This window comes from Amphiura filiformis, chromosome 9, assembly GCF_039555335.1.
Source record: "Amphiura filiformis chromosome 9, Afil_fr2py, whole genome shotgun sequence".
Classification (NCBI taxonomy): Eukaryota; Metazoa; Echinodermata; class Ophiuroidea; order Amphilepidida; family Amphiuridae; genus Amphiura; species Amphiura filiformis.
Window position 1 is genome coordinate 31,842,377 of NC_092636.1, and position 23,615 is coordinate 31,865,991.

General features: G+C 36.6%; 1 protein-coding gene across 2 annotated transcripts in view; it reads left to right on the forward strand.

Moving 5' to 3' along the window:
• LOC140160873 (lymphoid-specific helicase-like) overlaps positions 1 to 17,973 on the forward strand; it is a 35,460-nt gene extending 17,487 nt beyond the window's left edge. For both annotated transcript variants that reach the window (XM_072184197.1, XM_072184198.1), the window contains exons 7-20: positions 2,510 to 2,616; positions 3,358 to 3,519; positions 4,329 to 4,502; positions 4,897 to 5,079; positions 6,685 to 6,899; positions 7,269 to 7,394; positions 7,770 to 7,872; positions 8,470 to 8,631; positions 11,730 to 11,908; positions 12,246 to 12,474; positions 13,319 to 13,438; positions 14,676 to 14,792; positions 15,992 to 16,151; positions 17,567 to 17,973. In XM_072184197.1, the coding sequence (XP_072040298.1) occupies positions 2,510 to 2,616; positions 3,358 to 3,519; positions 4,329 to 4,502; positions 4,897 to 5,079; positions 6,685 to 6,899; positions 7,269 to 7,394; positions 7,770 to 7,872; positions 8,470 to 8,631; positions 11,730 to 11,908; positions 12,246 to 12,474; positions 13,319 to 13,438; positions 14,676 to 14,792; positions 15,992 to 16,151; positions 17,567 to 17,883 (2,354 nt within the window). In that variant the 3' untranslated portion in view covers positions 17,884 to 17,973. The remainder of the gene's footprint in view (positions 1 to 2,509; positions 2,617 to 3,357; positions 3,520 to 4,328; positions 4,503 to 4,896; positions 5,080 to 6,684; positions 6,900 to 7,268; positions 7,395 to 7,769; positions 7,873 to 8,469; positions 8,632 to 11,729; positions 11,909 to 12,245; positions 12,475 to 13,318; positions 13,439 to 14,675; positions 14,793 to 15,991; positions 16,152 to 17,566) is intronic.
• Positions 17,974 to 23,615: the final 5,642 nt, after the last annotated feature.

Sequence of the window (23,615 nt, forward strand, 5' to 3'; positions counted from 1 at the left end):
ATTTATTCAAGGTATAAATGGCGTGATTGAACATAATCAAGTTTTCAATGAACTTATTTCACATGCTAAATCTAATAAACGTACCCTTCATGTGACTTTCTTCGACCTGGAAGACGCCTTTGGGTCTGTTCACCACGATCTTATCAGTTACTCCCTATCAAGGTTGAAGTTTCCTCCTAACATCATTGGTTACATTGAGAACCTCTACTCCAATCTTGAAGGTCGTGTTGTTACCCCCGAATGGGAGTCTACTAACTTCAGATTTCACAAAGGTGTCTTCCAGGGCGACCCACTGTCACCTATTATATTTTTGTCTGTTTTTAATCCAATTTTGGAAAAATTGCAACAAAATGAAAGTCATGGTTATTCCATAAATGACTCTAAATATGTCACAACTCCGTTATGACGACTTCAACCTAATAACCACAAACAAGAGAACGCATCAACGTATTCTTAATGAAATCTCTGAGTGGACTACTTCAATGAACCTTAAGCTGAAACCAATTAAATGCAAGTCATTATCCATCGTGAGTGGCAAACCCACTCCAATTACTTTTAATCTTGGTGAAAATGATGTTAATACAATTCAAGATGATCCTCATAAATTCCTTGGATCTCATTTATCATTTTCTGGGAAACAGGGTGATGTGTTTGATCATGTCTTGGACCATTTTCGTACCCCGCTCGATCGTATTGACAACCTTCTTGTCAGAGGTGAATACAAGGTGAAGATCTATAAAATTACCTCCTTCACTCTTGCCGCTTCATTCTCACCGTCCATGACTTGACTAAAACACATCTCCTTGCTCTCGATTCAGTTGTTCATAAGTACATTAAAAACTGGTGTGGTCTTGCCAGACCCGCTGCCACCGAGGTTATTCATATTCCCCACCTGATGGATATCAAGTCAGTGTATCAACTTTACCTTGAATGTCATGTTTCAGCTCATTTGTCTTCAAGAACAAAAGCCGACTCCAAGGTCAATGTTGCTCTTGACTCCCGCCTTGAAAGGGAGAAAAAGTGGGCTAAAAAATTTTCCATCACAACTTATTGTCAAAACGCTATCGATCATGTTGATAATTCGGACAGCAATGTGCCATACAAGAAGCTGAAGACTGACTTGACAAAATCCATCAAGGACGAGGTCACTGAGAGCTGGGTTAACCATTTAAAAATCTTGTGGTCCAGGGCGACATGTTTCAGATTGCACTCTCAGAAAAATCTGATTATCTTTGGAAATCTTTTATTTACAATCTTCCTAAAGGCATCATGAAATTTATGTTGAATGCTTTCCTTGACACCCTTCCCACTAAAAATAATCTGAGTCGCTGGGGAAAAAAGTTAAATACCAAATGTAACTTATGTGGTCATCACGAGACCCTCCATCATGTCCTTAATCACTGTAAAATCATGCTTGATCAAGGTCGGTATACTTGGCGTCATAACTCTGTTCTCCGCATAATCATGGATACTCTCAAAGATATCAGTGACCAGTCCTGGAAATTCTACTGTGACTTAGATGGTGCCACTAAAATCGCTGGTACCACAATCCCTCCTGATATTCTTCCCACGCAGCAAAGACCAGATCTGGTTCTCGTTAACTAAAAAGCGCTAAATCCATCATCGTTATTGAGCTCAGCATTCCTTTCGAGCAGAACATCCACAAAACCCATGACTACAAACAAAATAAATATGCCGGTTTAATCGCTGATTTGCAAGAACAGGGTTATGACGCAAAGTTATTTTGTATTGAAATAGGCAGTAGAGGCCTCATCACAAGCGCCAACAAGTGTAACCTGAGTTCCATTTTCCCCTTAGTTTCAAAAAGCCAAAAACCATTGAAACGGGTCTTTGATAAATGTTCAAAATCACTCAGTCAACGTGCAATCCTATGTTCTTACTCAATTTTTTATTCAAAATATGACCATGACTGGTCGATTTAAATCATAATGCCGTCTTTTAGACCATATTTTATCGTTTTGTGCAATTGTTTCGGGGCGGGTCCCTGTCAACATTTTTTATGCAATATTACTTCTAATTTATAATATAATATTATCGATGTATTCCTTTATAAACTGCATTTATATGTTGTATTGTCCTGTTGTTTTTTATGCCTGAGGGTGTTTGAGCCTGGTCATGTACCTTCTCAACCCTCCTGTCTGGCCTTAAATGTATTCTTTTCAATATATCTGTTTTATGTGTATTATGAATAAAATTGATGATCAAAAACCCACATGTTTTCTATGTTCTTTATAAAATTATATTTGCTTATATCTCAAATCAAGAAAAATAGGTATCAACTGCGCAGTGCCAGAAGTGGGCAAGTACAACAGCTTCCCTGTGACCATTTGGCAATTCGCACACAGTATATTGTACTCAACTACTCATCTACACATGGCAGCTATTGCACTTACCCACTTCTGGCACTGAGCAGTCAAAATATATTGCTTTTTTCAATTCCTTTAGGTCAGCACCTCATTTTCATTTCCTTACATTTTATTTGTGACAGAAACAACAGACAAATCCACAGCACCTGCAGCTGCTGGCAAGAAGGGCAAATCCAAGAAGAGGAAAGCGTCTCAGTCATACACCATTGCAGACTATTTAGACAGAGGGGTGAGTCGGTCAGTTGTTTCAAGCCCTGAAATAAGACTTGTCAGTCAACTAATCTGGTCAGGTTCCTACATGTACAAAGATTCTGTATTCTTTAAAAACACTTTAGTTCCTGCAATGTTATTAGTTCTAAGTCATGTGATATGACACAATATCACATACTTATAAGCATGTGCGTATGTAAGCGATATTCTAAGCGCTAGGTAATTCCTTGTAAAATGAAGTGATTAAATTTGATTAAAATTTGGTATGTATAATTAACATTAATTGAATAGAAGCGTTTAAGAATGGGAATAAAGGTATTGTTTTTAGCCGCTGTCATTCATCTATCATCTAAATTGATAGCACACAACATCATTATACTTGGCTTAAAATAACTCCGCTTTGCCTTGTTGTTTTACTTAAAATAATGTCACCCATATGAGAAGATAGATGCGCGACAGCGGCTAAAAACAAGACCTTTATTCTCTAAATATAAATTTGCGTGAATCAATATTGATTATTGATCAGGTTAAGTTTTGATAGAAAAGTGGCCGTAATCAAATAATGCTTTGAACATCTAGGGAAAATTAACTTGGTTCTTGCACTGTGCAAGGAGATTCTACCTCTGAGCCAATAAAATTGAGCCAGGCTGGCTGTGAACTTACCTTGAACAGTGATTTTCTGTGAAGCATGTGCTCTTCTGAATTTATCTGTTATAAATATGTCTTTTATTCATTTTCTTAATGTTTTCCCCTGTTTTAGGCATTGGCTAAAAGGCAGAAAAATGATCAATCTGCCTCCAAGGATACAGAATCCAATGCTTCCAAATCAAAGAATGCCAAGGATAAGACGCAAGCTGTGAATGAAGACCACCCAGCAACATCAAAAGAGGCACCAGAGATGTCTACACAGTCAACAGATGAGGTAGGCATTGAACTATTCCATTTAAAATCCACACTCCCCCTCTGAAATTTCTTATACAGAGGGAGTATGAATTTAACACATTAGGAAGCACCCTTTGAATTTCATACACCCTCTGAGAGGTTCAACCTGAATCTTCTGTAGAGGGAGGGTGTGTGTCAAATGGAGCTGTCTGTACTCTCCCTCTGTTGAAGATGTTTCCAAAATCTTCCACAAGGGTAGAAGGGGTAGGATTTCAAATAGATGATAGGTAACCTGTCAGGAGATTGAGTTATCCACACATCCCCTTTGGAAGATTTTACTGCCATCTTAATTCAAGTTACACATAGTGGTTAAGCCAGCTGGAAATTTGTGCATGTTTTATTTGAAATTGCAGCTGGAAATTGATAAAAAAAGAAATTTTGCGCAATTTAGCCCAAAATAATTCGAAAATCTTTCACACCTTTTCCATGTTTTATAATAATTAAGATCTGGAATAATTTGACCTGTTCTGTTAAAAGTGGTTGGAATTCCAACAAAAAAGTTCTGTAGTGATAGAGAGGTTTTTAGATAGAAAAGCATTGGAAGTTAACATTAACACTTTCAATTGCCCCTATTACAGTAGACATGAGCAATATGTAGAATGATCAGGGTTGCAGCTGTGATTGGCGTTGGTAAAGGCTATGATTGCCATTGGCAAAGTTTTGAAAGTCCCAAGCATCTCAAACTTATTTGGAGTTGGGGGATGCATTCCATATTGGATTTTGCAAGCTTTGAGACATACTTTTTCCCCCCGTATTAATCATGCTTAATATTATGCTTTATTTTTGCAGGCTCAAACAGCTCCAACGGCTCCAACATCAACAGCACCTTCATCCAAGCCAGGTGAATTTGTAGATACATTTAGTCGTACCATCAATGGAGAGAAGATATCTGACCGTCAACCAGACTTATTCACAGGTGGCGTACTCAGGGATTACCAGCTGGAAGGAATGGAGTGGCTTAAGGTAAGCAAAAATTGGGGGCTTGTCCGAGAGTTCAAAAAGTGATCCCCTGCTTCCTTGTGATTGTCAGGTGTGACACCTTTCAACTGAACACTTAATTCAGGGATAGAAACAAGGGAGAAAGGGATTTTGATGTACGAATGAATATATCAAAAGCGGGATCACTTTTCCTATTTCCTCCTGTAATAATGGCTAGACTATGAAACTGATAAAATTTCATCATAGTCTGCTTATTCCTTTTTGACATTTTATAATTAAAAATTGGGTGTTTATCTTTGGTTGTCTGCACTAAAGATCAAGAATAAACTTATTACTTAAATATATGAGGTAGATATATAGCATTATAATATGTAAGATATATAATCATATTGCAATATATTTGTTTGTTTTCTCGTAGGTTTTGTATGAAAATGGTGTGAATGGTATCCTTGGTGATGAGATGGGCTTAGGGAAGACAGTGCAATGTATATCACTCTTAGCACACATCATAAAGATGGGTGTACCTGGCCCATTCCTTGTGTGTGCTCCATTGTCCACACTACCTAACTGGTTATCTGAATTTGAAAGATTCACACCAGAGGTAAGATATGTAATATTGGCCATTGCTTTACACAGTGGGATGTTGCTTAAAGTATAGGCATGTTTCTAAAAGTTTGTTCGGCTTATATAAGGCGGAAATTATTTGGCTTTTGTTACTGCGCGCGACAATAAAGTCCCAATTCACACTCGCGTAGATGTGCGCCCATGTCATGCATTAGGCAACGCACAATGAGTGTAATTATTGTGCCCAACTGCGTGCATCCATTCTATATCAATACACAGTGTTATAAGTCTTAGTTTTTCCGCCTATACAAGCCGAACAAACTTTAGGCCAGGGTAACCCAGTTTGTAGCTTGATACAAACAGGACCGTGTGATTTGGAGTGGTGACCTTGGAACCATTAAACTGCTTCATGAGGGGGATCATGGGTATTTTTCCTGTAGAAACTTATCAGTATTAATGCTTTCTAGGTGTATTGAAGTTCAGTTGATAGTTGATAATTTAGGTACCTGATCAAATGATTGACCCTCAAGCACCTTGCGAGTCAATCATTCAGTACTTCCAGCAAATACAAAGTGAATGCACATATATTATCAGTAGGAAACTAGAAAGCTAGCTGGTGTTGGTAAAACACTGTAGATTTGCTGGTAATTCATGGTAAAACACTGTAGATTTGCTGGTAATTCATGGTAAAACACTGTAGATTTGCTGGTAATTCATGGTAAAACACTGTAGATTTGCTGGTAATTCATGGTAAAACACTGTGGATTTGCTGGTAATTCATGGTAAAACACTGTAGATTTGCTGGTAATTCATGGTAAAACACTGTAGATTTGCTGGTAATTCATGGTAAAACACAGTAGATTTGCTGGTAATTCATGGTAATATAATATACAGAGTTTTGCTGAGTGCATATTGCATGTTGTAAATGTATGTGCTTTTTATCTCACATGGACTGATTGTAGTGTACAATTTGCATCAACAATTTGACATCAAGGTTAAAAGTAATGCCAAGCACCTGTGGGTAAGACTAAGACACAGTGTGTGTGACACAAGTCAGTTGTCAAATGCACAAGAAAATGCATGACACACTAAGAGTAAAATATGATCAAGACATGTATACATATTGGGTAAAATTCACAATTGAATACCTGAGTGGAAGAAGGGCCCAACTCCATTTTACAAAAAGGAGTTTATCATATTTTAAAAGACCTGTACCATTGCCATTGCAACATATATCATTTCACATGTATGTTATAATGTATGTTCATGTACCAGTAATAAAGGTCCCCTCAAGATGAAAATAGTCTGTCTCTAAAAACTTTTCCAAATATTCTGTTTTTTGTTAATGTCTCAAAAAAAGTGTTGATGGAGTTGGGCCCTTCTTCCACTCAGGTATTCAATTGTAAGGTGTAATTCATAATTTAAGGTACCATTCATATCAAATGCATGCATTTCCAAATCTTCTCCCCTCAGCATTTAGCGCCTCGTAGAAGGCCTCATATTGATGCCCCCCCCCCCCAATGTTAAAATTCTTTTGGAGCCTTGGGTAACTTTGTACAAGATGCCAACATGCACCATTTTATTTCGATTTAAGTCTTGTCTGGACTAATGCATTTCTTCCTCATCATTCCTCATTGTATAGATACCGGTTATTCTGTATCATGGATCACAACCTGAGCGACAGAAGCTAAGGCGTAAGATTTTCAAGAAGCATGGTGAATTCAACGTACAACCAGTAGTGATCACATCGTACGAGATAGTGATGAGAGACCGCAAGGGCTTACAACATTTCTTATGGAAGTACATCGTCATTGATGAGGGGCATAGGATCAAGAATCTCAACTGTAGGCTGATTAGGTGAGTTATAATTATATTCAGTGTCCAAGAAATCATTTTTTTGTGTCAGGAGATGTTGACAATGATAAAGGAATAGTCCTCTCTATAGTCGAGCATGAAGCTGATGTGTTCCTCATTTGTAAGGAAGGAAATGTTTTCGGTTCTTAATGGATTATTCTTGTTTCATGAATTTGGAGGAGGTCAAAACATGTGATAATCAACTTTAAAAAGTCATTATTCACATATGACAAGTTCAATGTTTTCTGGGATCAAGAAGGTTGCAAGAAGTGGAAGACCAAGGGTTACATATTCAGAACACCACACAGGTGAACAAAAACAACTTGGTGACAAACTTGAATATTCATTTCCTTGGGTCTGTTTATTTTACAGTGAACTGAAATGCTACCAAAGTGCTAACAGACTGCTGCTCACAGGTACACCACTACAAAACAATCTATCAGAGCTGTGGTCCATGCTTAACTTTCTACTACCGGAAGTCTTTGATGATCTACGCACGTAAGTAACACAAACTAAAGGAATAATTTTTAATAAAAATAAAAATATTAAAAACTCTTTGTTAACAGGAACTTGAATTTTTGGGGATTTGGTATAAAGGTGTAGAAGACTACACGTGGATTGATTTTGACAGACCATGTTTTTTTGGTGGGAGGGGGTCAAGCATTCTGTGATTTTTTAGGGTCATTTAGACTTCAGTAATTTTTTGTTTAATCCCGCCTGACCGACCCTACTTGCTACAAAACTGAGATGAGTAGAAACAAAGTTACAAATATGAAATGCAAAACTTTGCCCATGGTTTCAAGCAGGGATCTTTCATCTGCTTTTAGTAATAGGATATTCTTGAAACTCAAATTCTCTTCTTCTTTTTCCCAGATTTGAGTCTTGGTTTGATTTTGGGACTCTGTGCAAGGAAGGAGGAGATGAAATCTTTGTTGCCAAGGAAAGGGAGAAACATGTGGTCTCTATGCTCCACCAGGTTAGTATTAATGCACTGCGTGCTGGTCACAGGCTTCAACATAAAGTCTCTAGTTTTGAGATATTTTCTCAAAATATCAAGAGCTATCTCAAGAACCAATACTAGGCTTGTTTGTACTCATTTGAATGCATTTTTCATGCTGATGCCAAATATTAGCATGACAATGTATAATTCTGACATTTTTGGGGAAAATCAACTTGTGTGCAATTGACACCCCATGTGGAGAGATTTAAACTCAAAACTTGAGAATCAAGATTATTTTGATACAGGCCTCAATGTGAATTACAAAACCAAAACAAATGAAAATATCTGACCACTACCTTTAAATAGTTTTGCATCAAAGTTTTGTGACTCTGCAAGCTGTATTGGACTGATGTCTTGTCTCATAATTTGATAACCACCCCACATTCACTGGGCAGCAGACTACAACAGTAAACCACTGGCAATGATTTATAATGAGAGTATGATAGTACGCCACTATCATTAGCCTGCCGCTATCATCAGCCTAATTATTTCTATCTGCAATCATCCCATGTGTTTGCCTAGACCTATGTTAATATTTACTTTCTCTTTTATTCATCCTTGATGACACTCCAGATCTTAACACCATTTCTGTTAAGAAGATTGAAGAGTGATGTAGAACTTGTCATTCCGCCCAAGAAGGAGATCCTGGTCCATGCTCCTCTCACAGCAATGCAGCAGGAGTACTATAGGACAACGGTAGACAGAACCATCTTGAGCAAGATTAAAGAAAAGAAGGTAAATTCTTATACAGTGGGAGTGGTCTTTACCGTTTTTCACCCTGACGTCACTGCCACATCAGGTGAAAATGGTGTATTTCGTAGACATGTCATCTGAATGGACAATCTCATGATATTGGGTGTTGTCTATTATATTTATAACGCATAACATGCTTGTAGAGGTGCGCGTATGTAGCACTTTGTGTTGATCTAGTGCGTAATGCTCGACCGTGCTTGCAGTTCACGCAACTGAAGAAGATTAAGTTGTAAACGAAGTTTTGTTCATTTTAGAATAAGGGCAGTTTTTATGACGGTTACTTAATTTTTGTTTTTAAATGAAACAGTTATTGAAATAAAATTTAAGCGATTAAGAATGAGAACAAATGATATTAATTTGTTGGGTGGTGTGTACTTTCCTTTACTGTGTGATAGATGGCACATGATAGACAGGCCCAATATTTTATCGAGGTGAATGCTGGCACAACTATCACCTAATGTGACGATATAAGTAATTTCCAAATTCAGTACATTACTGATCACCCAGCTTGTATTATGTTGCACAAAGTACTTTGCGCATGTTTGATTTGATGTGCACACTTACACAAGAACTACACTTAAAACCTTTATGTGACAACAAAGAGAACTTACTTAATTGCTGTTAATTTAAAGGGGCATTTCGTGATCCACAGCCTCATCCCCCACTTTTCCCAAAAAAAGTTGAGATTTTTACCCCACTGGATACCTCTGGCTACATAATGTTGTTTTTTTATGTACCAAATATTTCTTGCAGATTAATTCGTTCAGCAAAAATATCGCCAAATTTGAATTTCGTTCTGGTGCACCAGAACGAAATTACAACACATTGTCTATGGAGCATTGTAATACGGCCCATTTCACGGTTAGGCGCCACTTTTGGTGAAAAAAACTTGAAATTTTCAAAATGGATTAAATTTCATTTAATTGGGGTTTTCTTTTCCACATAAGACCAGATTTTCATAAAAATATCATTTCCCAGCTTAAATCTCTCTACTTCTTGAAGAAAATTATAATTTATTATCTCATGTTATGTAATTTTTAACAAATTTGATAAATATTGAGTAGTGAATATTTATACTTTTACTGTCCAATACATATATAATAGATATTTAAAATAAACAAGTATGTCATAGGCTCTCTTCTGACCAAATTTGGGCAAATTTTGTTGTGTAATGACAAATTTATGGCCACTTACATGTAATTTTTGTGGTAAAAAGGAAATTGACATGAAAAGGTTTACTCAACAATTTTAATAATCAATGAATGACTCTGATATTTCACAGCTTTGATGGTCATAATATGGGTAATGTTCACAAATAATATCAGCCAGTTTGAAAGCACAGGTCAAATTCAAGATTCTTATGTTTGTGCAATTTTGGATGTGACAGATGTCAATGTGAACGGAAACCACACATTGTAAAGCAGAGTATGTTTCAGAAAATAATGATTCAAAGAGTTTTCACACACTCAGTAAATTAAATGGGATATATTGAAACATATTAACCTGTGTTAGTGTTCATTTTAAAACATTGTTTACAATTTATAGAGGTGGATGTGACATTTTTAATTGTGAACAGAATATTTCATATATTATAAACAGTTTGCTTGTCAAAATATAAGCTTTAAAGCACTTCTAACACATATATTTTGATAGATTCTATTGAATTGAGCAATGCTAAAATGTTTTTCCTGACCCTTTATATTTTTGCCAAGCAAAATGTTTATAATACTGAAATATTCCGTTCACAATTGAAAATGTCACATCCGCTTCTGTAAATTGTATACAAAACTGTCCCCTAAAAGACAACAACAAAGCCATGAAATAATCATATGTGACATGTATGAAATAATAAACCTATTTTAGAAAGTCAAATATCATGTTGTTTAAGTATTTTGGCCTAAAACTACTAATTTTGAGGATGTGACATGTGAGCGGAAATTGAAGCTTTTTGAATCTCCTGTCACAATTAAAGAAGGCATACTAAAAAAAAACTTATTGTGCCTTTTGATCCCCCACAAACCTGTAATGAAATAACTTCAAACTGGCATCCTAGTCCCATACCTGTCTTAGTTCTTTGAAGAAACTATTTTGGATGTGACAGGTACCATGGATGTGACACATGTGAATGGAAACTTTGAAATGACATCTGCAAGCTAAGTTGATGAAGGAGTTTTCATTAAATGGTGTCATTAGATAGCTCATATAGCAGGAGATTTTTAAAAATCAAGGAGAACAAATTCTGCCACTTATTTGTTAATAAATTATACTATTTGGAAAATTAATCGGATGTGACAAAATTGTGAACGAATTTGTTGGCAAAAATTCAAAATATCGCTGTATCTACGTATTAAGAGCAACAAGTGTAATTTGTTCAACAAATAGTAACAAGACTCTGAACTTTACTAAAACACACTAGTTTGCCATTCATGTAAAGTATTAGTCGATCTATTCCACATTGAATAAGGTACATAGATGTGAACGGAAAATGTCACATCCGAATTCAGAAATTTAAATGGTTCTCATGCTAGTTTAACTGACAACTACTACTTTGTTCATGTATGGCTGTATAGTGCAACTTGTTCATTACATAAAAACAACAAAAGCAGCTGGTAGGCTCAACATAGTTAAAAGTGGCAGCATTGGAAAATAAATGTCTGTTTTAGGTTGCTAGTAAAATGTGGTTATTGACCACTTCTGACCCCTGTGCGCCCTGAAAGATAAAAGCAGAAAGGCCGATTAAGCTAGTGGAGGTAGGCTATACAGAGACAATGAAAAATCACCAACAGTCAATTCTGTAACCCCATTATTTTTTACACACCAGGCCAGATATGTTGAAAATCAAAAAGTGGCGCCTAACCGTGAAATGGGCCATACACATAATCATGCATAACTCATAAGCGCAAAATCGGAATCAACTGAAATTTTGGAAATAAGCTTTTTTCGTGGATATCTACTGAAAAATGTCATAAAAAGAGGATGCTAGGATCACGAAATCCTCCTTTAAGTAACCATAAAGGACACTGAATACAAATTCACCTGGGCAGTTGTTTAAATCTATGGCATGATACTATCATTCACAGGATGGACCTGAGGCTCCAGTAGAACTAACACCATCTGGGCGCCGTAAGCGTAAAAGCTGTGTGAAGGTCGACTACGCCGCCTTTGGTGATGATGACACGTCTGATGAGCCTAATCCTGATAAGGAAACACAAGAAGAGATTGACAGATGGATGGAGAGACTTGAGAAAGCTGTAGAGAGGTATGACTAAAAAATGTTTGGTTGCCCTCCGTGACCAACCGAAAAAAATTTAGAAATCTTGGGTTTGCTTTTTTGTTTTCCAATTCATGACTTGTAAAGTTGTATCATGACCCTGAAGTGATATCATGAAGTTATATCAGATGACCCCTGGGAGGGGCCCTGGGGTCAGATGACTTAACGAACATAAACTTCTTGCCAGGACAGAACTACACTCACCCACCGAGTTTGGGCCCTGTACGACTTACGACGGCCTCACATTAGCAGTCACAAACAGATCTACAGACAGAGAATAGCGTATTATAATATAGATTGTTATATCATTGTATTGTATTTACAGACCGTCTGAAGCAGCTTCCACCAAAGGTCCCAAGAAAGCAGAGTACAGCATTAAGATGATCAACATCATGATGCAGTTGAGGAAATGCTGCAACCATCCCTATCTACTGGAATATCCTCTCATCCCAGAAACCCAGCAGTACAGGATAGATGAAGAGATTGTGACTAGTTGTGGCAAGTTTCAGGTGCTAGATAGAATGCTACCGGCTCTTAAGGAAAGAGGACATAAGGTGAGGGTTTATGGTAACTCAATCAGTATTAGTTGAAATGCTTGGTAATTTGTAAACTATGTCAGCAACCTTGAAACATGCATGACATCAATAGGAATACAGTACTTACTTGAATGCAAGCGAGAAGTATTGGAGTGCAGTTCTAGGTAAGCAAACTGCTCCTAATTACATCAAGTGATATGATATCCAATGCGGTGTCATCACCGGCCCAAAGTTTAACCCCCGTACTGTAATCATGTTTATTTTAAGCATTCCTTTTACTCAATTTAGTAGGGACCAGGACTCACTTTAGTCTAAACAAGACTCACTTATTATAACATTTTCATAGATTAGTATTTCTTTGCCATAAAATGTTAGCTTTTACTGTCAGATATATCCCCTTTTAATTTTGAGCCGAACAACTAAAGCAAAGCAAAGAAAATTGGTATTTACTACCGTCGCCAATACGTATCACTCCTTTGGTTGTATTGCGGTACGATCCTTTGTTGTGTAAATCACCGTCCCGCACGCTATTGTACGTACTGTATTATGAACATCGCGCATGCGTTCGACTAATATTTTCATAGTAATAATAAAACAATGGTTCCTGCATTTTATTCAAAATGTCGGAATTTTGACAAAACTACAGTACCTAGGGTACAATATAATAGTGTAAAAAAAACCAGAATTTTGCAAAATATTGAGGGCGTACTCCTCAGGAAATGTTATAATAATGGCTTTAACAGTCAGTATTCAAACATGAAATTAAAATGCGACCATATTTGTTTTCATCGATAAGGGCAAAAAAAATATGGCTTATTTTCAAATCCTTGTTACTTCTAATATCCTTAACTTCTCCTTTTAGGTGCTACTCTTCTCTCAGATGACCACTATGCTGGACATCATAGAGGACTTCTGTTTATATCGTAATCATTCCTATTGTAGACTAGACGGCAGGATGGCATTTGCAGACAGACAACAACAGGTGAGAACAAAGGGTGAAAAGAAATCATTTTATGTGTGGGGTGTGAAGTCAATCTACTGGGTGTTAATGTTTATGCTTTTTTTATTACCTTATTTGAAAGCCAGTTGCTTTGGGGTTGTATTGTAAATTCTTAAACACTTGAAAACATTCCTGCAATCTTACTGGTTCTTACCCCTGTGACATTACACAATATAACATAGTTCAGGGTATGTGCATTGACTTGATATGCATACTCGCTATTTGAACAATCGGAGGCGCATAGCAACAACAGGATTGATCAATTTTAAGTCCCAGATAATTCCTTGCTAAATGTAGGATTTAGTTTGATTAAAATTTGTAATACTTATGATATCATTATTTGAATTGAGGTGTTTAAGAATGAGAATTTCGCCTTCTTGTTTTACTTAAAATAATGATGTCGCCTGCGTTGTACGAGACAATAGATGCACGACAGTGGCTATAAACAATACCTTTATTCTCTAATTATACATTCTGTTTTTGTACAAGTTGTTTCTTAATAAACATCTTAAAGCAACACCTATGAACCAGAGCTAAGACAAAATCGCAATTGTGCTCTTTTGGCTGCCAATTGTGATTTTGCGAGTTCAGTTTCTGCTTGACAAATTAAAAAAAATTGTACTCATCTAGTTTAAGTGATTTCGTCCTTACAGAAGGTCTAAGCTGTAAATAGTCAGTTGACTTCTGGGTGTCTTTTTTTGTGCTGTTGGTCACCCATGTAAGGATACAATACATCCCAAAGTGAAAAACAAATTTCTTGTGAGAAAAGGAATCTTAGGAATCGCATGTTGTTTGAAAGCTAATTCTTCAAATTATCCAGAACTTAAGGAGATTGAAATATGAATGAGCTATATATATTATAGGCTATTCCAGATGAAATCATAAGCCCCCTATCGAAGACAACCTTAATCGCCCACATAGGGAGTATAGATTTCAAATGGAATCACCCATTCAGGTAACTCAATTTGAAATTCACACTCCCTGTGTGGGTATTGTCTTCCATAGGGGTGTATGAATTTCAACTGGGATAACCCAATAAGACCAGTAGAATGTCAAGTAATGATCCTTAATTTGAATTAATGTGGTTTGGATCCTTAATTTGAATTAATGTGGTTTGGATCCTTAATTTGAATTAATGTGGTTTGGATCCTTAATTTGAATTAATGTGGTTTGGATCCTTAATTTGAATTAATGTGGTTTTATTTCTCTCTCTGAATAGATCAGTGATTACAACAAGGATCCCAACAAGTTTATTTTCCTACTCAGTACTCGTGCCGGCGGTTTAGGCATCAATCTCACCGCGGCTGATACAGTCATTATTTATGACAGTGATTGGGTAAGTCTGGCATTTATAAAATTATTGCATATTCAGTATATAATCGGAGTCAAAATTGCACTTTTGTCAAAATGGGACCCATGTTTTTGTTTGTGTTTTTTTTACTCAAATCAGGACTCATGTTTAGGGATTTCTTGCAAAATAGCAGCCTCTAGAGCAGCAAATCCCATATACCTATATACGTTAGTACCTCCCCCAAGCGCCCAATACTGGATGTTTGGGTGCAAATTTATAACATAAATCAATTGGACAGAAAAGCACTTGAACAAAAACATCCGTAACTGACCAATCAATAAATGGTCACAAAACCCATTCCATTGCAATTTGGAGCTTCAGAGACTCAAAACCTTAATTATTAGGCGTAATTGAAAGGGAAATGCTTTAAATTCCTGCCACAGCATGACACTTGCAAAGTAGCCCAATTTTAGGCAATATGTGGCTAGGTTTTCTGAGTAGCAGCAAGCAATCATCAAATAGTCCAATTGTACACCTAAGGCCAGCATTGGCATCGCTGACCACTAATGTGAGGTTTTCATGTGCATTTTTATCTTGACGGTCACTTGCTGTCATAGTGCTGGCACTGTCACATGGTAAAACGGATTTGTATATTGGTGCAAATTTGTGGCAGTCTTTACCTATTGATTATTTATTACAGTGTATCAATCAGTTAAAGTGTACTATTGATTGCATTACAGAACCCCCAATGTGACCTACAGGCTCAAGATAGGTGTCATAGGATAGGACAGACCAAACCTGTAGTAGTGTACAGAATGGTCACAGCTAACACTATAGATAACAGTGTACTATTGATTACATTACAGAACCCCCAGTGTGACCTACAGGCTCAAGATAGGTGTCATAGGATAGGACAGACCAAACCTGTCGTAGTATACAGGATGGTCATAGCTAACACTATAGATAACAGTGTACTATTGATTACATTACAGAACCCCCAGTGTGACCTACAGGCTCAAGATAGGTGTCATAGGATAGGACAGACCAAACCTGTAGTAGTATACAGGATGGTCACAGCTAACACTATAGATAACAGTGTACTATTGATTGCATTACAGAACCCCCAATGTGACCTACAGGCTCAAGATAGGTGTCATAGGATAGGACAGACCAAACCTGTAGTAGTATACAGGATGGTCACAGCTAACACTATAGATAACAGTGTACTATTGATTGCATTACAGAACCCCCAATGTGACCTACAGGCTCAAGATAGGTGTCATAGGATCGGACAGACCAAACCTGTAGTAGTATACAGGATGGTCACAGCTAACACTATAGATCAGGAGATAGTAGAGAGAGCATCAGCCAAGAGGAGGCTAGAAAAGATGGTCATTCATCAAGGTAAGAAGGCATTGTTTACTATTTTAAAGTCATTGGCGTTGATTTATTTTTGACATTGGGGGGATGGGATTGGAAATTTCCATGAAGTATAGTGAATCCAGCACCTTGCGCGAAAAGAAAGTTAATGGTTCAAATATGCGCGAAACATTTTGCTATATTGAAGCTAAATCAGGCTAGCGGCACTCAAATTGCCTATACCGATTCCGAAGACAAAAACCTGTGGCACAGTCGCATCCCCTGCTTTGTACATGTTTCCCAGGTCACGGTATGTCTATGTGACAAACACTCAGGGTCAGAGAACAGCGCAATCTGTCTGCTGCCAAGAGCCGTAATATATTTCTATTAGTCACCTTTTGTACCGTTAGCAGCATGCATGCAGAGCGTGACGTCTGCCCAACAACAACAATATGGCATATTTTATTTTATTTATTTATTTGAACGGACGCTTTTAAATCAGTGGCACACGCCTTAATTGGCGGTGCGTTCATATAAAAGACAAAAAAACAAACATTTAAAACAACAACAACAATAACTGAAAATGAACCACATACATCCAATAACATCGCCTTTTCGTAGCTACGTCACATTTAGCTCATTCATATCATTACATATTCATAAACACCTTTCAGGATTTGTGGCATGACGAACAGACTCTTATACAGGTATCGAGCTCACGCTGTCCTCACTGGAGCGATCGATGTAGCGCCTCTCTTAATTTAGTACTCTCAGGCTAAACTGGGGAAATGTAGTACCAAAGTGGATTAAAATTGACACTTTTAGGTTAAAATGGCCAAATATGAGGTAAATTTGGTCAGAAAACCAACACAGGCATCAACTAGGGGGGTGATTGTATGGACCACCCCCATCAAAATTCTGAGGGGATGTATCCCTTCACTACCCTCAGGATCTATGCCTGTGTTTAAAGTCATAATAGGGTTATATACATAGTCCCTACATTATTGTGTATCTTTCCATTACTAGAAAGACTGTCCACCACAGTGTTTCCTCTCAAATTATTAGATTTGTTACGGGTATTCTTATTATTAGTTTGATGTCACAATGGCAAAACTCATGCAAACAGCAAAACAGTTAAGCAAAATGCATACTGGCCCTTTAAGACTTCATGGTTGTATTTTTTGCAAGTCTTACACTGCAAGCTGTAATGGAGTTTTGTGTAATTTAAGAATCTAGTCCGTCCCCCAAATCCTGAAATTACACCTTTCTATCTGATATGAGCTTAAACGGATGTGTACGAAATGCTCTTGAAATAATTACATATTAATTTAGTTTGGCTATTATTGTTGATGATTTTGAATTATTTTTCATTTCCAGCATTGATTGTGAAAAAAAAAATGCTGAATTGGGATATGAAAGTAACTTGTAATTAAAAACTTCTGGGTTCTATTTTTTCACAGGCAAGTTCAAAGGGGGACAGAAAAATATCGCCAAGGACTCTAAATCAATAGTCAATCCTAAAGAGCTGTTGGAATTGCTTCGCTCTCGTGACCACAGTGGTGAGATCAAGAACAGCAGTATCTGCGATAAAGACTTGGAGCTGCTGTTAGATCGTAGCGATCTAGTTGCCAAACACAATGCAGCACTGGCAGGTAAAGCAATGGAGAAGAAGAAGAAAGGGAAACAGGCTAAGGTTGTGAAAGAGACTGAACTGTTCAAGGTTATTGACGATGAGGATGAGGAGACAGCAGCAACTGAGCTTAGGATTCTGACATAATATTGTATGGTAACCGTGGTAACCCAAGGGGGAGGCTACCAAATATTGGGGCTGTCAACTGAGTTTAAGATTCTAATGTAACATTGTCCATTGTCCCAGAGAGGAGGCTACAGGCCACCAAATATTGAGGCTGTTAACTGAGCTTAGGATTCTAACATAAGATTGTATGGTAACCAAAAGGGGATCCTACCAAATCTTAGGGCTGTTATCGACAAGGCTGTTGTTGACAAAGCCATTTTCCTGAGCTTAGGATTCTAACATAACATTGTATGGTAACCCAAAGAGGTGGCTACTAAACCTTAGGGCTGTTATTGACAAGGCTATTGTCGACAAGGCCATATTCCTGAGCTTAGGATTCTAACCCAAAGAGGTGGTTACTAAACCTTAGGGCTGTTATTGACAAGGCTATTGTCGACAAGGCCATATTCCTGAGCTTAGGATTCTAACCCAAAGAGGTGGCTACTAAACCTTAGGGCTGTTATTGACAAGGCTATTGTCGACAAGGCCATATTCCTGAGCTTAGGATTCTAACCCAAAGAGGTGGCTACTAAACCTTAGGGCTGTTATTGACAAGGCTATTGTCGACAAGGCCATATTCCTGAGCTTAGGATTCTAACATAACATTGTATGGTAACCCAAAGAGGTGGCTGCCAAATGTGAGTGGCAGATACTATCTGGATCAGGGAAGAAGTACACTACCATATTCCTGTGGCTGCCGACCCCCAGTGCTATCCAGCTATTCTTGTGCCTACGAGTATACCAGTGCAGTACCTATCCAGTACCAGTGTTGTGATTCCAATGTCTGTACTTGAACCCACACAGGTACTCTAGTACCAATGAAGGAGCTGGGTAACAGTATACCTCTGGGGTGGCAGCCATAGGAATTTGGTAGTGTAGCTAGTATTTTTCTGTTTTTGTCAGTATTAGTAAAGTAAGTTTTAGATGTACATGTATGGACCAAATGTAACCTTGAAACATGACAGTACTTATAAAAAAATACAAGGGAATGACAGTACTACTTATAACAAATACAAGGCTGATCAATATAAGACACAGCAATAGGTCCACTTTAAAAGACAGAATTGTCAAGATACTTGTTTTTACTGCACATACTGAGAACAGTTTAGGCCTTTTAAACATATTTTAAGATGCTGTAAAAAAATTGAAATAATGTCAGGCTTCCTGTTCAAACAGTTCCATTGTATATATCGTCCCTTAGCAAGAAAAGCTTCCTATGTATTTTCACTGGTAACTGTTTTATGCAAATATGGAAATGGAATATTTATTTTGCAGGGACATAAAACACACTTAACTAACAAAATCTTTGAACAATCAGGTATTTTTGGTACCCCTAACAAAATGACAATATTGTTGAATTTGATATTTTGTCACTGAACTATTTCCCTAATGCAGGGTAACAGTGAAAGTGCACATAGAAGGTTTTAACTACCCATGGACGACCTGAGATTCAGGCTTTTTGAGATTTTAGGGTTTTTTTGTTGAATATTACAAAATACATGGAACACATTAGAATGTGTGGTGTAAAATTTGATCAAAAATGAAAAAAAAAAACATTGTTTTGATGCCTATGATCTCAAATTGTGGAATAGACTACCAGGTCAAATCAAATCTTGTACTTCTTTTTCTTGATGAATTTGGTACCAGAACTTAAAGTAACTGATTGATTGGTTGTGCATTGTACACAATGGTGTTTAGTTGTTTAATTCCAATATCGGCATTTCATACATTTTCTACAAAAGAATATATTTATGTTTTCAACCTATTTTTCAAATATGAGGCCAAGCTAGAGATATTGTAGGCCAGGTGTGCTTACATTTCACCAGTTTCTGTACAATGTATGTAGATTTGTTGTTTTTGTCATTTTTCTATTTGTACCATAATAATAAGCAATAATTGTGCCTTGTCTTGGTGCCTTGGTCTTATGTGACACGCTCTGGTCCATGGAGGTCAAAGGCGGCACATTTGAAGTTGAGATTAGGTAAAAATATGGAGTAAAAAAACAGTAAGAAAATAGACATCACAGAACTTAAGAACCAAGTCGCTAGACCTTATGCATTTTCAGTATTATAGCCTAAACTTAATGATTATAGTAACTAAATTTTAAAAAATGCCTCCTTTAGTTTCCATGGACCAGATCGTGTCACATATTGAAGACATTTATTCAATATCGGTGCTTAATTATTACCTGTATACCATAATGATAGAATATAATACCTAGAATTAATTTCCGTAGTGTCAATCATAACAAAGAACTGCTCTTTTTCATCAGTTTTTTGTATTTAGATGTTATGTTAGCTATTTCCTTTTTTTTTCCAATTTGTTGTACCAAACAGGAAACAACCAATGTGCTATTATTGTCTAGGTCCATTATTAAACACATGGTGATTGTTTAATTCCAATATCGGACCAAACATTTTATACATCTTCTACAAAAGGATTTATGTTTTCTATGTCAGAGACGAGACTTACAATATTTTGCAGTAAACCTTTGATGAGCGCATACTACCGTGATGTTCCAAAGTCAGCTAACAACATGTACGGCACAAAGTTCATTCATAAATTTCCAATCTGCAACAGCAGATCGCCTCAGCAGCCAATCAGAGGCAAGTGTGTTTCAATGCATTAAATACACGATGTACACTTAAAATACACTCTTGGCAAAGGTTTACTTCAAAATATTATCGTGATCATTGTAGGCCAAGTCTGCTTACATTTCACCAGTTTATTATGTAGATGTGTTGTTTAATACTTCTTTTCTATTTTTCTATTTGTACCAAATGCCTTGCCTTTCTCTGAAGACATTTATTATTCACTTTCAGTGATTATTTGTAATAAATACATGTTATGTATATCATAATGATAGTTACTAGCATTTAGAATTTATTTCCATAGCAATGTATTAATCATTTATCTCATATAGCTGTGTATTCATCATTTATGTAGATTCTATTTATCTGAGTTTTGTCAAATGTGGTGGTGTATTCTATAATGTAGATTGTAGTTGGTGTTTAATTTACAAAAACAATGTTTGAAGCGTGTGTGTGTACCAGGTCTTGAATCTGAATTTTTTGGGGAACCCATTTTCAAGACCACTGGGGAAAGACAAAGAAGGGCAACACGTTTACAAAGATCAATGGCACCAAGACCAAAACTGAAAAAGGGCAGGCAATGGCCTTGGTGGCCTCCCTTAAATTTGAACCATGGTGGGTACACTGCATAAGGTTACTATTTGACAACAAAACAAACTTCAGATCAGAAGCATTCCCCTCACTAAATTTAACTTCATTCCAAATTAACATGTGATGGTGCTAATTTTAGTTATATATACACATTGTACTTGTAATTATACATCATTTCAGCAAAAGTTTGGGAAAGAACAACTTGGGAGAGAGAAAGAAAAAAAACATAGTAATCATTCTTAACTGTGCCATATTACTGTTGATATTGTAAATTAAATGTCCATAGTTTTACATGTTTGTTGATGTTTTGTAAATATATGAAAGTTAATAAAGCCTATTTAAGAGTTTTCTACCTACATGATGTAATTTATAGTGACTTATTTTGCATCCTTATATAGTAATATGTCGTTCATACAATTTTAACTTGCAAATTAAAATCCTATCCAGGGGATCCCAAGCAGTGGGTTGCAAGCTAACAACATGGTGTTACTAAACTACCCATAGACCCATTTCAAATCAACATAGGAAACATTAAGAAAACCATGCACGTGCACCAGGTGTGTACGCGGGCATCCTACGCTCCCTTCACAACAGCTCAAGTGTCTTCAGAAAACTTTTGGAAAGGTGTATAGGATGGAACATGCAACATAATAATATGATGCGGTGGTGAATTTTCAAAAAACATGAGTTGTATTCCACTTAAGGTTTTGAATTTTTCACGGTTATTCCAAAAATTTGAAAACGTCTGTTTGGTTGTTTTTTGGAGGGGTTCTTGTTTTACTATCTACTGAAGATGGCATTTACTGTCTCATCCCGATTCATCATCTCTTTCTACTGCATATGTCACGTTTTACATTTTTGTTTCATCATATAGTTTTTAATTTTTTCCCATTTTGAAATTGTATTTGATATAGCCTCGTTATGTTCCGGACCTATATCGCTCTCTATTTTAGGCTCACTATGCTAAATTGTATTTTTATGCTTGCCGAACGCATGTTAGGATAGTCTTTTGGTAGGCCTATAATTTGATTTTTTTTTTCGCTATCTACTGAAGATAGCATAATCTCTCATCCCAATTCATCATCTCATTCCACTGCATAAAGTTAAGTTTTATATTTTTTCTGTATATTTTCATTTTATCATGTAGCTGCTATTTGTTTCTTTCTTAGGACACTAAGTCCCGTTCAGAAATTTTATCTCTTGATGATTTTTACGATCCTCTGGATGAGCAAATCACTGAATATGCCTAAACAATTAGCCGCTTCTTTAGACGAAAATCATAGAGAAGTAATGTAAAGTGTGGCTTATGCAGTAGAATGAGATGATGAATGAAGGTTTCAAATTATTTAAAGGTTTCAAATTTCCATAAAGGTTTCCGGTTTCAAATATTCATTAAGGGGACTCGATCTTTTGTGCGTAATTATAGAGGAAGTCAAAGAGCCCTAGGAATAAAAACTAGTGTAATTCACGCCAGATACAATTTCTTTATCGACAAAAATTAATTTTTTGTAATCGATCAAAAACAAACGTTTTATATCAATTTTAAATTTAGCCTGAATCCGTAAATATGGTACCTCTCGCCTTTTTTTTAGGTCAAGGCTATTTTTACCATTATGCAGCGAACCATTGTTGAAGCTATTTCACATACATGTACAAAACATTCTAGAGAAAGAATGAGGACATATAGTGTTGAAATATCTTTTGTTGATTTCGAATGATGTCATGAAGTCGTAAATTCCTAAAACCAAAACAAAACATTGCGATGCAGATAATTCCCGACTTACGCAATTTCATCATCACATCAGTGTCTTTATTATTTGTTTGAAACCTTTCCCAAACGTTCGTGCTATTTATGCATAAAACGGCTAATCTATCTTAACAAAACGCGTCTTTTTTAGTAAACAAAAGGCTAAAGATGGCATTATGAGATTTATCTTTTATCATTACACTCATCCGCTCAACTGCCACGGTGGCCGAGCGGTAAAGCGCAAGACGCGTAATCGAAGGAAGTTTAGTTTTTCTTCAAAATTCATGATTGCATTCCGAAATGAGTCACTTGTCGGTAAATCATGTATCGTATCCTTAAGGTTTTGAATCCTCATAAGGGTTTTAACTTTTAACACAGGTTTCAAATCTTCACAAAGGTTTCAATTCGTCATAAAGGTCTCGAAATCCTCAAAAAGGTTTCAAAATCTCGAAAAGGTTTCAATTTCTCGTATAGGTTTCAAATCTTCATAAGGGTTTCACATGTTATTAGGGTTTCATATTCCCTTAAATGATACTCTTCATAAAACTTTCACATCTTCATAAAGGTAAAAGGTTCCCAAAGGTTTCAAATCTCCATTTGTCTTTTCGAGATATGGCGGACACAATAGGATGGCGCTGCACGAAATAGGTAGTCTTTTGAATTTTCGGGTTTTACCCATACTGAAGACTGCCCTCCTATTGTGTACGCCACATCTTGAAAAGGCTAATGAAGGGTTTAAATCTTTCTAAAGGTTTCAAATCTTCATAAAGTTTTTAAATGATCTT